The sequence below is a fragment of the Lynx canadensis genome, chromosome B1 (genome assembly GCF_007474595.2).
Source record: "Lynx canadensis isolate LIC74 chromosome B1, mLynCan4.pri.v2, whole genome shotgun sequence".
NCBI classification, from domain to species: Eukaryota; Metazoa; Chordata; class Mammalia; order Carnivora; family Felidae; genus Lynx; species Lynx canadensis.
Genome location: NC_044306.2, coordinates 97172440 through 97190055, shown reverse-complemented (window position 1 = coordinate 97190055; position 17616 = coordinate 97172440). Strand labels below are relative to the sequence as shown.

The 17616-nt window shown below is 36.4% G+C and overlaps 1 protein-coding gene across 1 annotated transcript in view; it reads right to left on the bottom strand.

The window, feature by feature from the left end:
* Nucleotides 1-17616, bottom strand: part of MFSD8 (major facilitator superfamily domain containing 8) — a 46758-nt gene that overhangs the window by 19314 nt on the left and 9828 nt on the right. Inside the window, 4 exon segments of the mRNA XM_030313094.1 lie at nucleotides 172-285; nucleotides 1150-1390; nucleotides 7625-7668; nucleotides 13156-13247. Of these exon segments, the coding sequence (XP_030168954.1) occupies nucleotides 172-285; nucleotides 1150-1390; nucleotides 7625-7668; nucleotides 13156-13247 (491 nt within the window).

Below are 17616 nucleotides of genomic sequence, written 5' to 3'. Positions count from 1 at the left end.
GAGAACATTTGTTAACACATATAAAGAGCCTAGACTCCTGCTGGACCAAAAATATTAGCTTCCCTACTTTTCCTTTTAGCTATGAGGTTTTATACTTGGATTCCACTTAACATTTGAACTTTAAAGTTCTCCCAATTCATATTCAAGCAATGACAAGTGAAAAATACCTACCTGGACCTAGAATAAAGCCTAATGCTTGACATGCACTTGTGTTTGCCATGGAACTTATTCTTTCCTGAAGGGAAGTAGCACCAGCAATGTATGATCTAACAACTGCTACATTTCCTAGAAAAAGACACAATAATCCAAAGTCAAAGAAAATATTCTTTGGTTTATAAAATCCCACTTAATTTGGCTTTATATAAAACAAAAATATTAATCTATATTATAGTCACTGCTTCTTCCCTATGATTATACAAAGCATATACATTGAGCAAATGTATCAATTAGTGGAAAATCTTGCTTTTAGCAACATGAAAACACAATTAAAGATGTGAATAAATGAAAAAGTGACATTACAGAAATGTTAAACTTTTTTTCTTATTAAATATGAAGAAAACACTGACTAAATGGCAAACTACTGATCGTTACAACTATTTTTAAAACAAAGACATCACAAATTCTGCATGCTTAAATGTAATATAAGAAACAAAAAGATCCACTAACAATTTGACTCAAAAAAATTTATTGAGCTCTTATTATTTTCAGGAGACTCTGCAAGAAAGGCCACAGAATTTTAGAAAGTCATAAATTGTCTCTAATTATAAAAAGTTTACTATCTGGTTGGTGATAAAAGATGAAAACAGAGCAAAACAGTATATAAGCAAGTTCCACAGACATACTGGAGATGGGAAAGATCTGTTAAGGGGTAGGGTAACCTAAGAAAGTTTTATGGAAGATGTGGAACTTGAACAGAATCTTGAAGAATGAAGAATGATGGGAACAGAATAGAGAAACTATAGGTAACAGGAATATCATGAACAAAGGCAAAAATCATAGGAAAGATATTTGTCTATTTGCAATGAGAAATCTATATGTTGAGTTGTGAGATATGAGATTGAGATGAGGTGATACCAGATGAGAGAGGGTGAATTCAGGGTGAATGTGAATCTGAACAGCCAAACACATACATACATACATACATATTACCTGCTCCAAATCCCACCAATCCACGAGCAACCAACATGTAGTATTTATTATGAGAAGCTGGAACGTGGATATATGCATAGAGGCAGTTAGCCACGACCGAAATGAAGATGGAGACAATAAGAGGTTCTTTTCTTGGTCTATAATTAGACCACAAACCAAATACAGGTGAAGCTACCATTTGGCCAAGACTAAATGAAGCAATAACCCAGCCCAAAAAACTTGCATCAGCTGTCTGATCAATCTGCAGAAAAAAGTACAATGCTTTAAGAATTGTTATCCAAGAAAAGTAAAGTTTAAGACTTAAACACATTTTTCTGACCATGTAACATTTCCTATTTAAGTAAATAAAAACAATAATTCTAACGTATCAGTTTTATAACACTTACTTATAGTAAGGTATTCAAACTTCTTACAGTATAATTAAATATGCTACCAATTCACTATACACTAGAAACAATACTTGGGAAGCTTCAACTTTTAGAATGATTATGGGAATATGATTTATGATTTGGTTCATAAAAATCTTGTTACAAATAATCACATTATATGTATAAACAATAACATCACAAAAGTAAAATGCCATTCTTTAATTCTTATAAAGTAAATACAATTATTTAGACTTATGTTACTCCATAAGCTAAATAGCCATTAGCACTATAAATCTTTTTTTTTTTTTAACATTTATTTATTATTATTGAGAGACAGGCACAAAGCATGAGCAGGGGAGGGGCAGACAGAGGAGGAGACACAGAACCTGAAGCAGGCTGCAGTCTCTGAGTGTCAGCACAGAGCCCAAAGTGGGCTCGAACTCACAAACCAGGAGATCATGACCTGGGCTGAAGTTGGAGGCTTAACCGACTGAGCCACCCAGGCGCTTCATTTTTATTTTTTTAACTGAGCACAATAGTCAAATGTTTAAGAGAATAAAAACACAAAAGCTGAAAGATAATTCTCCCATTAAACCTATTATTAATTCTTCCTTTCAACATGGAGGATTCAGGGTTCTACCACGAACGAGGGTTTATGTGTCATGATAGATGTTGAGGAGAGAACCAAATGATTAAATTCAGAAAATGAAATTCTTTCAAAAAACAGAAAATTTTAGCTTACAAAAGGGACTATGGAATAAATTAACAGATTTAAAATATATATATATATATATATATATATATATATGGTAGACTATATAGTAATTTGGAAACATAAGAACCATTAAATTTTTAGAAATAAGGGGTGCCTCGGTGGCTCAGTCGGTTAAACTTCCGTCTTCAGCTCAGGTCATGATCTCACAATCTCTGAGCTCGAGCCCCACATCAGGCTCTGTGCTGACAGCCCAGAGCCTGGAGTCTACTTCGGATTCTGTGTCTCCCTCTCTCTTTGCCCACCCCAACCCCGCCTCCTTGTGCTCGCTCTCTCAAAAATAAATATTTAAAAAATGTAAATAAATTTTTAGGAAATAAGATTAACATATATAAAGTGTTAGAACAACTTAAAGACAACCATGGCCTTTTCTAAAGATATTTTTAAATAGTTTAAAATGAAAATGTTTAGGTACATTTTCTTGTGGGGGATGAGAAATAAGAGTGAATACATATAATGATACACAATATTAAAGTTCTAGCCTTAAAAATATCTTTTATTTGGGGCACCTGGGTGGCTCAGTCAGTTGAGTGTCCGACTTTGGCTCAGGTCATGATCTCCCGGTTTGTGAGTTCAAGCCCCACATTGGGCTCTGTGCTGATAGCTCAGAGCCTGGAGTCTGCTTTGGATTCTGTGTCCCTCTCTCGCTGTGCCCCTCCCTCACTCATGCTCTGTCTCTCTTTCTCTCAAGAATAAATAAAACATTAAAAAAAATTTTTTTTAATCTCTTATTTTAGGCACACTGGTTTTCATTTTCTACCCATATTACCTTTGGCTCCTTTGATCACTCTATTAAAAATATAAAATAACTTCATGTCATAAAAATTTTTTAATTAATTTTCAAAAAAGCAGTGAAAACTCAATTTTAATGTTAAATGTGTAGTGGTTTGAAAGCAAAAGAATGAAGTGTCTTCTCAGGATATCAATTGATCATAGTCAAGTATGTGTTTCAGGGACAGAAGCTGACTCTCAGGGATAGCTCTAACAGTATTAATGATATTTGCCAGAGACCAATGGAAACTTTTATTTTAATTGGATACTATTCTTTATGGTGACTGGAAACTGGAATCTGTTAGAAAATTCTGCTAGAATTGTAATAGGAAAGTAAAACGGGTTTGGGAGATACAGGTTCTACACTACAACAGGTGTCACTTCAGTAATTAAACTGTTATCTGCACTCATGTGTGTTTCTCTTTTTAACAGTAGTAACAGCATCTCATTTCTGGTCCTCTGGCCACCTCTGGTGATCTCCATCATACCATTTTTGGGATAAAATCTAAACTGCTTATTATGAAAAACTAGCTCACAAGTTGGCCACAGTCTCTTCTCTAGCCTCATCTCTCTGCATGTACCCTTCCCCCAATTCTAACTTCCAGTCACACAGAACTGTCTTAAGTTTCCAAAATGAGTCAAATTCTTTGCCTCCAGGCCTTTGCACTGATTTCTCTACTGTCCCCCTCTACCAGCAATGCCTTCCCAACCTCCTACTCCCTGGCCCCTACCTTTTTTTCAGGAAACCAACTCCTACAGACCTTCAAAACTCAGCTCTGGTGTAACTGATTTTTAAAGTCTTCCAGAATTTTAGTTTGGGTTAGCAACATCCCCCTAATAGCCCATGTCTGTCTGTCTGCCTGCACCTCTCTCTCTCTCTCTTCTTTCTCTCTCTCTCTCATTCTCTCTCCCCCCCCCCACACCCATACTTTTAGATCTTTACTCACGTATACTGTATAGTAACCATCTATTTGGTTTGGCACACATCAGTAAAAGTTGGAACTGTATTTTCTCAAAACAAAAACAAAAACAAAACACAAAAGCCCTCCCCCATCCCTGTCATTTCAGGGAAAAAAAAAAAAAGAAAAGAAAAAAGAAAACCATACACTCCAAAGTACATGGTATTGAATTTCAAACATTACTTTATAAACATGTTAATGATATTGACAAAGTGAAAGTTCTGGAAATCTTCATGCTTTGATATGGGAACTAAGATATGAATATGGGCGTTCCAAGCATTTTTAACTTTTTTTTTTTTTAATTTTTTTTTTCAACGTTTATTTATTTTTGGGACAGAGAGAGACAGAGCATGAACGGGGGAGGGGCAGAGAGAGAGGGAGACACAGAATCGGAAACAGGCTCCAGGCTCTGAGCCATTAGCCCAGAGCCTGATGCGGGGCTCGAACTCCCGGACCGCGAGATCGTGACCTGGCTGAAGTCGGACGCTTAACCGACTGCGCCACCCAGGCGCCCCTTAACTTTTATTTATAGATGATTGCTTATTAATTCAAGTAACAGTCACAGAGTCCTTTAGTGTGACAAAAAATGTGCTAGGCAATAAGGATACAAAAGATGAGTTAACACAATTTTTCCAAATCAGGTTTCATCATTATGAAGTTTCAGATTTTACTTATCAGGTATTTGAGTAGCTGGGGGTAAAAAATCACATGCTTCAATTTTTTATCTGTCAAATAAGGATAACTTCACAGAGTTGTTAAAAGAATTATTTGAGCAATGTATAGTGCTTAGGGTAATGTCAGCATATATATATACACTAAATGAATATTACCTATAGGATATAAAAACTAGTATTTCTTAGAATTTTGTTTTTACTAATATGTCAGTGCTATTATTATATTTTATTATAATTCATGCATTAGTATTCCCACTATCTCCCTAGGCCTATAAAATAACCTATCCTTCCAATTCAAAATCTAGTCTTTTTTTTTTTTTAAATTTTTTTTTTTCAACGTTTATTTTTTTTTGGGACAGAGAGAGACAGAGCATGAACGGGGGAGGGGCAGAGAGAGAGGGAGACACAGAATCGGAAACAGGCTCCAGGCTCTGAGCCATCAGCCCAGAGCCAGACGCGGGGCTCGAACTCACGGACCGCGAGATCGTGACCTGGCTGAAGTCGGACGCTTAACCGACTGCGCCACCCAGGCCCCCCTCAAAATCTAGTCTTAAGAATATGAATCTTCCTGGATATTTATCCCACCTCTGGGCAACAGAACCTCAGGAATCACTTGGCTGATGGTTGTCTATCAGCCAGGGTCAGAAAGAAGCACATTTCAGAGATTTACACTGGTGCCAAATTCCTTTCAGACAAATAATTTTTTGTTTTGTTTTGTTTTCTGAGTTTTTTCTTGGGTGGGGGGGGGGTGTTCTAGCTTTTTATCTTTGTCACAGATGGCTTTTCAGCTAAGTAATATTTTTCAACATGCTATTGAAAAAGATGGAAGCCTTAAATTAGAATTAAACAGTTTAAAGGTAGTAAGTAACACAGCACTGTGGTTGAGCCAGATTTTGGTTTCAGATAGGTTTGGCTCTGCCATCTTCCAGCTGAGTGACTTGAGCAAGCTACCGAACTTTCTGACTGTGAGTTTCTTCACCTGTCAAACAGGATAGATAATAATCATTTCATAGGGTTGCTATGAATATCAAGAAGTGAAACGTTTAGTACTGTACCTGGCACATAGTGAGCTTTCACTATTATCATGAAATAACCTGAGAAAGGTTTTTTATTGAAATTGTTTTATTTGTATTGCCAAAGAACTAGTTACAAGTTCATGTACTCACTAAATTTACCTTTGAAGAGCTTTCAAATATCTGGAGAAAGGAGTGTACCTTTTCAAAATTCAACATACTGTGCTGAGTAGACCTAATTATTGTAAATACCTTTCTTTGGTAATTTTGAGGTTAAACAGACTAGATACAGGGATCATAGAAATAAAGAGTTTTGATACATGGAAATATATTTTTGGCAAAGAAAATACTGCTCTAAAATTGTTAAATTTTCTGCTATAATTCTAATCATTCTGCCAGTAAGGAAAGAATTTTTAACATCATGGCTAATAATTTCATGTTATATAAATTTTTATTTATTTTCAAAATAGCAATGTGAATATGGCACCAACTCAGTAAAAAAAATGAATTTGTATTTTTGTCCTTATTCCTTTTATAATATCAGATATTTTAAAAGTTAGCATTTTCAAAAAGTTAAAAATTCATAAAAACTAAAAAATCTAAAATTAAGTATAAAATGTCAATAAGCTTCTTGTATCACAGGCACATTATTTTTAATAATAGGGATAATAGATAATAGGGATAAAGATAATAGGGAAGAAGGGTGGAAGGGAAGGACAGAGGAAAGGAAAGATGTAGGAGGGACAGCATCTCAGAAAAAAATGCAGAAAAATTTATAAAGGCCCCAGGAAACCTAGATTAATTCAAGTAGATACGTCTAATAAATTGTGGCTATAGATCTAATATGGGCCAAAGCTTAGGATTTAGTCTACAACACACACATAACACACACAACACACACAGACACACAGCCCCAATCTCTGGGAAAAAACCAACAATAAGGAACAAGTTGGTAAAGAAAACTCATAAAAGAATTTAATAACAAATATTTAAAGAGCCAAGCCAGGACAGAGTAATGTACGGAAGCTAAGAGAGGGTTTTCAGAAGCAGGGAGAGGTCGACAATGTCAAATACTACCCAAATGTCATGCAAAGGACCGAAAAGTATCTATTTGGTCAGCAATCAAATCATTGGAGACCTTAATAAGAGCAGTTTCATGGTAGCAGAGGAGTGAATCAGACTGTAGCAGGTTCAGGAGTGAATAGGAGGTTGGAGAGTACAGAGAACTCCATCAAGAACCTTAACTGAAATATTGTTATAGATCACGTCTGCAACTTATATACTGATTTTTAGTAAATTCATTCCTGGAGATTTAAGATAGAATTGACATATATTTATATTATGTTATATGTCAAATATTTTTTTTTTAAAGAGTTGGCAGGACTTGATGATTAACTGATGCCAGGGTACCCACTAAACTTGCATCTTCTTGTTAGGCCCTCCTCCCCATCTAGTAACCACAGCATCGAAATACATGTATTATCTATTCTTTTCACAATGTCAACCGGACAACCCTATGGGAAAGCACAAAAGTATTCCATAGAAATGTCATTTGTACCATTCAGGAATTCAGACTATAAGTAATTTAGTTTCCTTTTTATCAGGGAGGGGGCATTGGTGGGATATGAAAGCGGCTAATAAGTAGGTGAGCATACATCTACATTTGTCTAGGACTATCCAGGTATAATTCTGTTTTCCTGGTATAGTGCTCCCTTCACTTCAAGAGTGTTCTGGTTTGCACAATGAAGCACTGGATCACCTTACTTATAAGCCTCTCTGGAAGAATTATTATCTCAAGTCATGCTAGTAAAGATTAAATCAATAGACTACCACAGAGACTGTCAAGAAAACTCTTAACTATGTAAGAGTTACTACTACTATAGCTACTTAAGAGAATAATAGATTGAAGTGTACAAACCTTTTGGAGATATGGCCATATTGACATTATCACAATAGAAAATCCTGTAAAGAAGCAAACCCTGTTATTTATACTTAAAATGATGTCATTACTATTTATAGATACAATTTTTTAAACTATAACATGGGCTTTAAAATATCATTCTCAATTTACAAATTTATTCCCCAAATGTTTAACTTATTAAGCAATGGAATTGTATTTATTAGAAGGGAAATAAATATTAAAGACTTGAAAATCATATGTAATTATAGTCCCTGGTCATAATTGGGGTAATAAAAGCAGAGGACCTGTTTCTCCTTATTCACATGTCTTTACTGTAAACAGAAATACATTACTGAAAGCTTTGTTAAGTTCTTACAAGCAGAACTGAGTGGACGAAAAGCTACTCTGTTAAAGAGGAAGTGGTAGACTTCTAATGTGTGTTGTTTGGCAGAGATAATCGACAGTAGGGAAGTATAGGAAAAGGAAAATGATCATATAAAGGAGGAATTGGCTATAAAGAACCAGGAGGCTTCAAGATGGCTATACCTAAAAGAAAGCTCATATCTCTGCCACCCTTTATTGCTTAAGAGCTGTAATGATAAACTCCAATCCTATCTGTCAATTTTAAATGTTAGGCATATTCAATCAAAATTCTACAAAGGCCATTTAAAAAAAAACACTTTTATTAAGATATACTTCACATACTATACAATCTACCCATTTAAAGCACTCAGGTTTTAGTATAATCAAAGATATGTGCAACATCACCACAGTCAATTTTAGAACATTTTAGTCACATCACAAAGAAACTCTGGACGTTTTAGCTACTATTCTGCTGCTTTCCATCCTATTGCTCACCAGCCTGAAGCAACTACTAATCTACCTGTCTCTATAGATTTTCATATGAATAGAATCAGGCAACATGTGGTCTTTTGTGTCTGGCATCTTTCTTAGCATAATGTTTTCAAGCTTCATCCATGTTGTACCAGTATCAGTACTTCATTCTTTTTAGAAAGCTTATATTAAAAATAGTTTAATTATTAGTTTAATTTTAGTGTATTTTGAATTGACATTGACTTTGATGAAAAGCAGACTGAAAGAGTAAACTAATAATTTGAAATCAAGGCTCAATTTCACAATCAAGAAACTTAAAAACAGGTAAAATGTTGCTAATTAAAATCTAAAGTTAAAATAATTATTTTTTGCCATTAAAATGGAAATTATTTAATTTTAGATAATGGAGTACTAAAAATTAAAAGTATTTCATTTTATTTATTATATTTTATTTTATTTCAATTCCTGTATAGTTAACATACAGTGCTACATTAGTTTCAGGTATACAATACAGTGATTCAACACTTCTATATATTACCCAGTGCTCATCATGACAAGTGCACTCCTTAATCCCCAATCACCTATTTCACCCATTCTCCTACCTCCCCTCCCCTGTGATAACCATCAGTTTGTTCTCTATAGTTAAGAGTCAGGGTGCCTGAGTGGCTGAGTTGGTTAAGCGGTTAAGCATCAAACTTTTGCTCAGGTCATGACCTCCCAGTTTGTGGGTTTGAGTCCTGCACAGCTGTTAGCTGTACTAACAGCTCAGACAGAGCCTGGAGGCTGCTTGGGATTCTGTGTCTCCCTCTCTCTCTCTCTCAAAAATAAATAAACATTAAACAGTCTATTTCTTGGTTTGTCTCTTTTTTTTCCTTTGCTTATTTATTTTGTTTCTTAAATTCTACATACTTGAATTGAGCAAGTATCATATAGCAAAATCATATAGTATCTGTCTTCCCCTGACTAACTTATTTGGCCTAACATTATACACTCTGGCTCCATCCATGTTGTTGCAAATGGCAAGATTTCATTCTTTTTTATAGCTGAATAATATTCTGTTGTTATTAAATAAGTTAGAAGTACTTTATTTTTTAAATGTTTATTTTTGAGAGAGTGTGTGCAAAAGTGGGGGATGGTAGAGAGAGAGGGGGACAGAGAATCTGAAGTGGGCTCTGTGCTGACAGCAGAGAGCCCGATGAGAGGCTCAAACTCAGAAACTGTGGGATCATGACCTGAGCCAAAGTCAGACACTTAACCGACTGAGCCACCCAGGTGCCCCATAAATTAGAAGTATTTTATTTTATTTTATTTTATTTTATTTTATTTTAACGTTTTAATATTTATTTTTTAGAGAGAGAGTGCGTGCATGCAAGCTGGGGAGGGGCAGAGAGAGGAGAAGACACAGAATATGAAGCAGTCTCTGGGCTCCAAGCTGTCAGCACAGAGACAGAAAAGGGGCTCAAACCTACTGACTTTGAGATTGTGACCTGAGCCAGAGTCGGATGCCCAACTGACTGAGCCACCCAGCTGCCCATGGAAGTTAAATGAAAAAAATTAAAAGCTATTATAGAGGTTGCTATCAACACAACACTCATTGTGTAGGTAGAATCCTCCTTCCTGATAGAATCCCATTTTTATTCAGGTATCCATCATTCCTCCACAAAGCCACAGACTTTAAGAGAAACTGTCTCCAACCCAAATTCCAAAGGGTAAATCCAGTTAGTCTAAAGAATTCAATCAGGATAATCCCACTATCCTAGTTGATGATGGGCTTAGAAATTGACAGGGTCCAGTTCTGACCAGTGAAAAGGGAAGGGAAGTCTACTTCAGGACCTCTAAGAAAGGACTCCTTATCTCCGTGCAAGTTTAAAAAAAAAAGTCCCTTTTGGTCAATAAAAATTATCATGAATGGATGTGACACCTTGGGCTGCTGCTGCAAACTTGCTACAGTGAAGTCAGTGCATAGAAGAGGAGAAAACCAAAATATGTAGTGGGAAACAGAACCAAAACCTCAGTGAACTTCACCTGGAGTTGTCCTACTATGGGTATCTTACAAGAAAAAATAAATTACCGTTTAAGCCAATTTGAATCAACATTTTTCCCCTGAAATTTGTAGAAGGCACCCTAATAGATACACAATCCAAAATGAAATTGCATTACAAAGAATTGTTGAAAATATCCTTTATTTTGTACTTTCTTTCATTTTAGCTTTATTTAAAACACATTTTTACTCAGTGTGAGAGAGTGACTGGGGTAAATAGAAAAGATAAAGAAAAGTAGTTTTAAAAATTTAGTAAAATGGCCTTCAGTAAATCTGTGTCAGGGAAAAGATACCACCTGTAAAATCTGTGCCTATAGACTTAAAGGACCTAAGCTTGGAAAAAGATGGATTCCCTAAAACACTTTTTTAAAAATTGTCACAGTATTGATAACTCCTATATATTTTCATTCTTTATCATTTTAACATAAGTACAGTTCTTAACATTAAAATTTCCTCATGAAGTTTTACTTTTTAGTAACTATATTTTCAGAAATAATGTTAATAGATTAAAATACATCAAGGTATACAGATTAAGATTCTTGCTTTACTATTTGTGTCAATGTGGTGGGTTAGTCAGTTAAGCATCTGACTCTTGATTTTGGCCCAGGTCACGATGTCGAGGCTCATGGGATGGAGCCCTGCTTCGGGCTCTGTGCTGACAGTGTGGAGCCTGCTTGGGATTCCCTCTCTCCCTCTCTCTCTCTGCCCCTCCCCTGCTCATTCTCTCTCAAAATAAATAAATAAACTTAAAAAAAAATTAAATGAATTCACAGGCAGCAAAAGAAAAAAAAAAAGATACATTGGACTACATCAAAATTAAAAACTATTGTGAATCAAAAGACACAATCAGTAGAGTAGAAAGAAGAGTCCGAGAATGGTAGAAAATATTCACAAATCATTTATCTGATAAGGAGTTAATATCCAGAGTACATAAAGAACTTCTACAACTGAACAACAAAAACCTAATTAAAAAGTGGGCAAAGGTGGCGTGCCTGGGTGGCTCAGTCAGTTAAGCGTCCGACTTCGACTCAGGTCATGATCTCGCGGTTCGTGGGTTTGAGCCCTGCATCAGGCTCTGTGCTGACAGCTCAGAGCCTGGAGCCTGCTTCGGATTCTATGTCTCCCTCTCTCTCTGACCCTCTCCTGTTCATGCTCTCTCTCTCTGTTTCAAAAATAAATAAACATTAAAAAAAAATTAATAAAAAAAAGTGGGCAAAGGACTTTAATAGATATTTCCCCAAAGATATACAAATGGCCAATATGCATAAGAAAATATTCCCAACATTACTAATTATTAGGGAAATACAAGCCAAAAAAACCATGAGAGACTACTTCATGCCCATTAGAATGACTAATATTAAATAAACATAAAAGTTGGTAAGGATGTGGAAAAATTTGAACCCTGCCTGTTGGTGGGAATGTACAAATAGTACAGCAGCTATGGAAAACAGTATAGCAGTTCCTCAAAACTTATAAATAGAATTGTTATGTGATTCAGCAATTCTACTTCTTTTTTTTTTATTATTAGTGTTTATTTATTTATTTTGAGACAGGAAGAGAGAGAGCACACGAGCAGGAGAGGGGCAGAGAGGAGAGAGAATCCCAAGCAGGCTCTGCACTTATAGTGCAGAGCCCAGCTCAGTTAGTGGCTTTGATGGGGTTTTTGAATGGTGGGGGTTTGAAGCTGACATCCAAGAAACAATTCTTGAGATGTCTTTGGTGCAAAAAAGGTAATTTTATTAAAGCACGGGGACAGGACCCATGGGCAGAAAGGGCTGTGTTATAAAGGTGACCTTTTATATATCATGGAGTTGGGGAAGATAAAGCCAAGAGGAAGTTCCTAAAGGGATTTTCATATGTTAAAGAAGATTCATAATACAACAGAGGCCTAGGAATTGTCAAGCTAAGGTTGTTTTTCCTCTAGTAAGGCATACATTAGGACAGTAGGGGGTTCCTGGAGAAAGCCCGAACTCCTTTCCTTAGTCATTTCTTTACAATCGCTGCCCTTTGTTAAAATAGTATATAAGCCCCCAACTCTAACCATTTCTTTGGAGTTTTCACTTTTCTACAATGTATAGTGTATAGGTCTGTATAATGTAAAAATAACTAACATCAAATAAATGTATAAGCTTTTTTTCTTGTTGATCTGTCTTCCATTGCTTTATTTTGAAGGTACCAGCTACAGAACCTAAGAAAGTAGAGGAAAAGATTTGCCTCCCCACCATATATACAATAGACTATTATTTAGTCTTCAAAAGAAAGGAAATTCTGACTCATACTATAACATGGATGAACCTTGAGAACATTATGCTAAATAAAATCAACCATTTGCAAAAAGAAAAATACTGTATGATTTCACTTATATGAAATATCTAGAATCATCAAATTCAAAGAAACAGAAAGTATGGTGGTTTCCAGGGCCTGGGAGGAGGGGGAAATGAGGAGTTGTTTAATGGGTAAAGAGTTTTAGTTCTGCAAGATGAAAACATTCTGAAGATTGGTTATTTAACCATGTAGATATATGTAACACTTCTGATCTTAGAAATGGGTAAGATGAGAAATTTTATATTATGTGATTTTTACTAAAATACAAAATAATTTAAAAAATGAAGTGACATTAAAATAAGATACTTTATCTGAAATTTTTAAATTCTATATAATTTCTAATACTTACCTACACTGCTGAAAAACATAGTAAGATACAGAATCCTAATAGATATCCATCGGCTCTTATAATGCTCTTCAGTTTCTATAATATCCCATTCTCTAGGTGTAAAGAAGAAAAAAGTAGTTTAATGTTATCTCATTATGTGCAAATCTTTCTGTGGCACAATTTTATTTTCTCTCTCCTAAAGTAATAAAAATGCTATGACAAAGCTATAATGTATTAATATTGATATTTGCTGTACTAATTATCTATGAATAAGCAATATTTCTGAGAATTTCCATGGATTATACTTGTGCTTTATTACACACAGAAACTTGGGAGACATGAGGTAGCTTAAAAAGGCATAACACTTTGTCAACCAATTATTTTGATATCATTGACTTGCTACAAATTGAGTGTTGGAATTTGTCAAACTGACAAAATAAAGTCTATCAAAATAAATCAAATAAACTAGCTACAATTAGATCTCACACTGATGGTATATACAACTATTACATATTTTAAAAAATGATTACTGTCATCATTATGACATGTTCTACTTGAGGACAGTAAATTGACTTTGCTGTAGGAAGCTATTTTGGCAGGGTACTTTCAGCAAAATTAATATAGAAATGACACCAGAAAAGTTTAATGTGACCTAAGACATTCCTAGTCCTGGGACCTCTAGAACACTTGCCTTTGCTCCAACATGAGTTACCAGACAAGTTCTGTTAGTTGACTAAAGAGAGTCCAAGGTCCCTCTAGACTGGGTTGATCTCTCATATAAGCCTGTGACCTGGAGTAAGGGCAAGTATATTAAGCACACACACTACTTCAAGGGTCTAGGTGATACATGTATCATTATATTTTTACATACACATATAGAATGAGTTAACAAATTTACCTTAATATGAACAATATGTTTTCAAATAATTAAGATAAACACAACAGGCAAAATGCCTTCTTATGTTTAAAAGAAATTTTCTAAAATAGACCTTAGAGTTGTCAACTTAGTCTTCAAAAAATAAACTTTTTTTTTCAGATGTGTTGTGACTGGGAGTGGTAGAGAGTGAATGAAGAAGAAAGATAACATTAATTAGATCTACTATGTGACAGGTATGTTAGTTATTGATACAATATATATGAATATGCCATTCCATAAAAATAGACCTTTCACCATAATGCAGCATACTTGAAAAATAGCAGAATCCCAAAGGCCTATAAAGATCTTCCTTGACTTACAGTTGGGTTACCTTCCAACAAACCTATTGCAAGTTGGAAAAGATTAAGTTAAAAATGCATTTAATACATCTAACCTACCAAAAGCAGAGCTTAATACCTCATTCTACCTTAAACAGGCTCAGAACACTAACATCAGCCTATGGTTGGGCAAAATTACCTAACACAAAACGTATTTCATTACAAAGTATTGAATATCTCAGGTAATTTATAAAATACTGTACTAAAAATGAGAAATGCAATGTTTGTATGGGTACAATGGTTGGAAGTGTATAGACTGGCTACTCTGGTGATCACATGACTGATTGGGAGCTGAGGCTCGCTGCCACTATCTCGCACTGCAAGAATATTCTACCATTCCTAGCCCAAGAAAAGATCAAGATTCAAAACGTGAAACATGGTTTCTACCAAAAGTGATCACTTTCGCACCAATGTATCGTTGAAAAATCTTAAGTTAAACCATTATAAGTTGGGGACCATCTGTATTTGGAAATCAGTATTTTGGAATTTGGAATACATAATGCAGATGATTACATAGCAGGAAAAGGTATGCACCATTCAATCCCACAGCACTGTATTCTGGTATTACTTCCAGCACTGGGTATTACACTTTTAATGAACCCATTATTATTTCCTGGAGATCAAAAATTAAAATGACCATCATAAATAAGAACTATCATTAAAATAAGCCTGGGGGCGCCTGGGTGGCTCAGTCGGTTAAACGTCCGACTTCAGCTCAGGTCATGATCTCGCGGTTTGTGAGTTTGAGCCCCATGTCAGGCTGTGTGCTGACAACTTGGAGCCTGAAGCCTGCTTCAGATTCTGTGTCTCCCTCTCTCTCTGTCCCTCCCTCACTCACACTCTGTCTCTCTCTCCTTCAAAAATAAATAAACGTTAAAAAAAAATAAGCCTGAAAATGTCAAATAACTGTTTTGCTCAGATCTTATCTAAGTTAGGAAACCAGAGAAGTAAATTTGATTGTGAAAAAAATGTAATAAAATTGTTTATTTGAGAGACTTCAACTCGATTTGGAGCTCAGTCAAAACTTCCTTTTTTTAATGACAGCTATTAAATACTGAAGGAATGACAGAATTATAAAATCACTATTTAATAACTAGTTTCCATGTAATAATGGATGAAAGCAAGGGTCGTTCATGGATACAAAAACAACTGGTTGAAAGGTTGGTGAGGACAGGATAGTCACAGGGCCTCAAAGTATCACCTCACTATCTACTTTCCAATTACAAAATGGAAAATTAAGTTTTATACCACTCACCCTCTTTTTGTTTTTATTTTTAGAGAGAGGGACACACACACACACACACACACACACACACACACACACAGATGCAAGTGGGGGAGGAGAAGAGAGGGAGGCACAGAATTTGATACAGGCTCTAAGCTGTCAGCATAGAGCCCAATGTGAGGTTCAAATTCATGAACCATGAGATCATGACCTGAGCCGAAGTTGGACATTTAACTGACTGAACCACCCAGGCACCCCAGCAGTCACTCCCTTAACCAAGTGGTCAAGCCTGGCATCCCCAATAGTGGGATGGCCTAGCATCTGATGTCTTCTAACATTAATATATTGACATATTCTCAACATAACCCGTGGGATGTCCATGCCAGGAATGTTTGACGAGGACCTATTTAAAAAAAAAAAAAAACAAAAAAAAAACAGGCCAGGGGAGGGACCAAGATGGTGGAACAGCATGGAAGTTTTTTTGCATCCCTTGTCCTGAAATACAGCCAGATCAACACTAAACCATTCTGCACACCTAGAAAACTGATTTGAGGATTCACACAACAATCTGCACAACCTGAACCAGATAATTCAGCAGGTACTCAACACGGAGAGGTGAATTGGAGGAGAAAGTTGTGGAGGGCACAGAGCTGGTTTTGCTTGTGGAGAGAGGACGGAGATGGGGAGAGTACAGAAAGCATCCCCCCTGCCCGAAAGCAGCTGGAGAGAAAAGAAAGTATGCAAGGGGCTGAACAAAAAGGGAGAAAGGAGCAAAGGGAAGATTTAAATTCTATTAAGACTATAAACGGGGGGAGTCCAGAGTCTGAAGCTCTGCAGCTTGATACGTGGTGGTGCACTGGTAGGAAGGGTGAATCCCCAGGAGCAGTGGGTGAGGTCCTCAGGGTCCTCAGGTCACACAGGGAGAGGCAGTTCCCTTGCTGGGAGGACATTTGGTAGAGGCTGTGCAGCCTCCCCACAGGCAAAGGTCCAGTGGACCCTGGACAACAACCACATTGGCTGGTGCTGGAACAAGGATGTTAAGGGGTAAGCCTGGTGCCAGATGTGTGTGATTTTCCATAATCCCTGAAATGCTGCTGCTACATGACCACGTGAACTTTTTCTGGGGTGGGCTGGCACCCAGATGCAGTCCCTGGGCATCAGCAGCAGCATGGTCTCCAGAACGTTCCTGGGGTAGGGCCGGCACCCAGCCATTGCTCAGTGAGACCCTTCCCAAGAAGGTCTGAGCTGGTCAAAGCCACAGTCCCTCAGAAGTGAGGGGTTGGGAAACACACCCACATCTGAGATAAAACTCAGGAGGGAGGTGCCACCAGGCAACCTGGTGGCTTGGTCACGGACAGTGTAATAGCAGGGGAGTGGATGGAAGCTGGAGAAAAAGGAGGGGTGTGCAATTGCTGGTTGGGGAGAGCACAGAGTTCTGATACTAGAGGCTGGGTAGATGGGTGATGCCATTTTCACACCTCCCACGCAAGCACATTCACGCCTACATGTGCCACAGCAATCCACCCCAGTAAACTAAGCAGTGGCATCTAATAGAGAACGGAGCTGATACACCAAGCCCTGCCCAACTGGACCAACCTCACTCTCCAGAAACAACACAAGTCTCTCCACCTGCTTAGTTTATGGACTATAAAATGCTTCATAGTTTGACTTCTAGGGGAAACCGATGTAATTTCAATCGTACTTCAGTCTGTTTGCTGAACCAACTATTCAACTTTTTTTCCTTTCTTTTCTTATTCTTGAATATATAAAGAGAAAAAATTTATTTTTATTCTCCATTTCTATCAAAATATTTTTAATTTTTTCTATATATTTTTTACTTTTTTGTAAATTTTTCAAATTCTATTTTTTTACTTCCATCATTTCATTTTATTCTTTCCTTGTATTCATTTTTTCAAACTTTCAAACATTTTCCTTTTTTTTTTTTCTTTTCTTATCTTTCCCTTTTTTCTCTGATCTATCAAGCTCCTTTTAGCAACAAGACC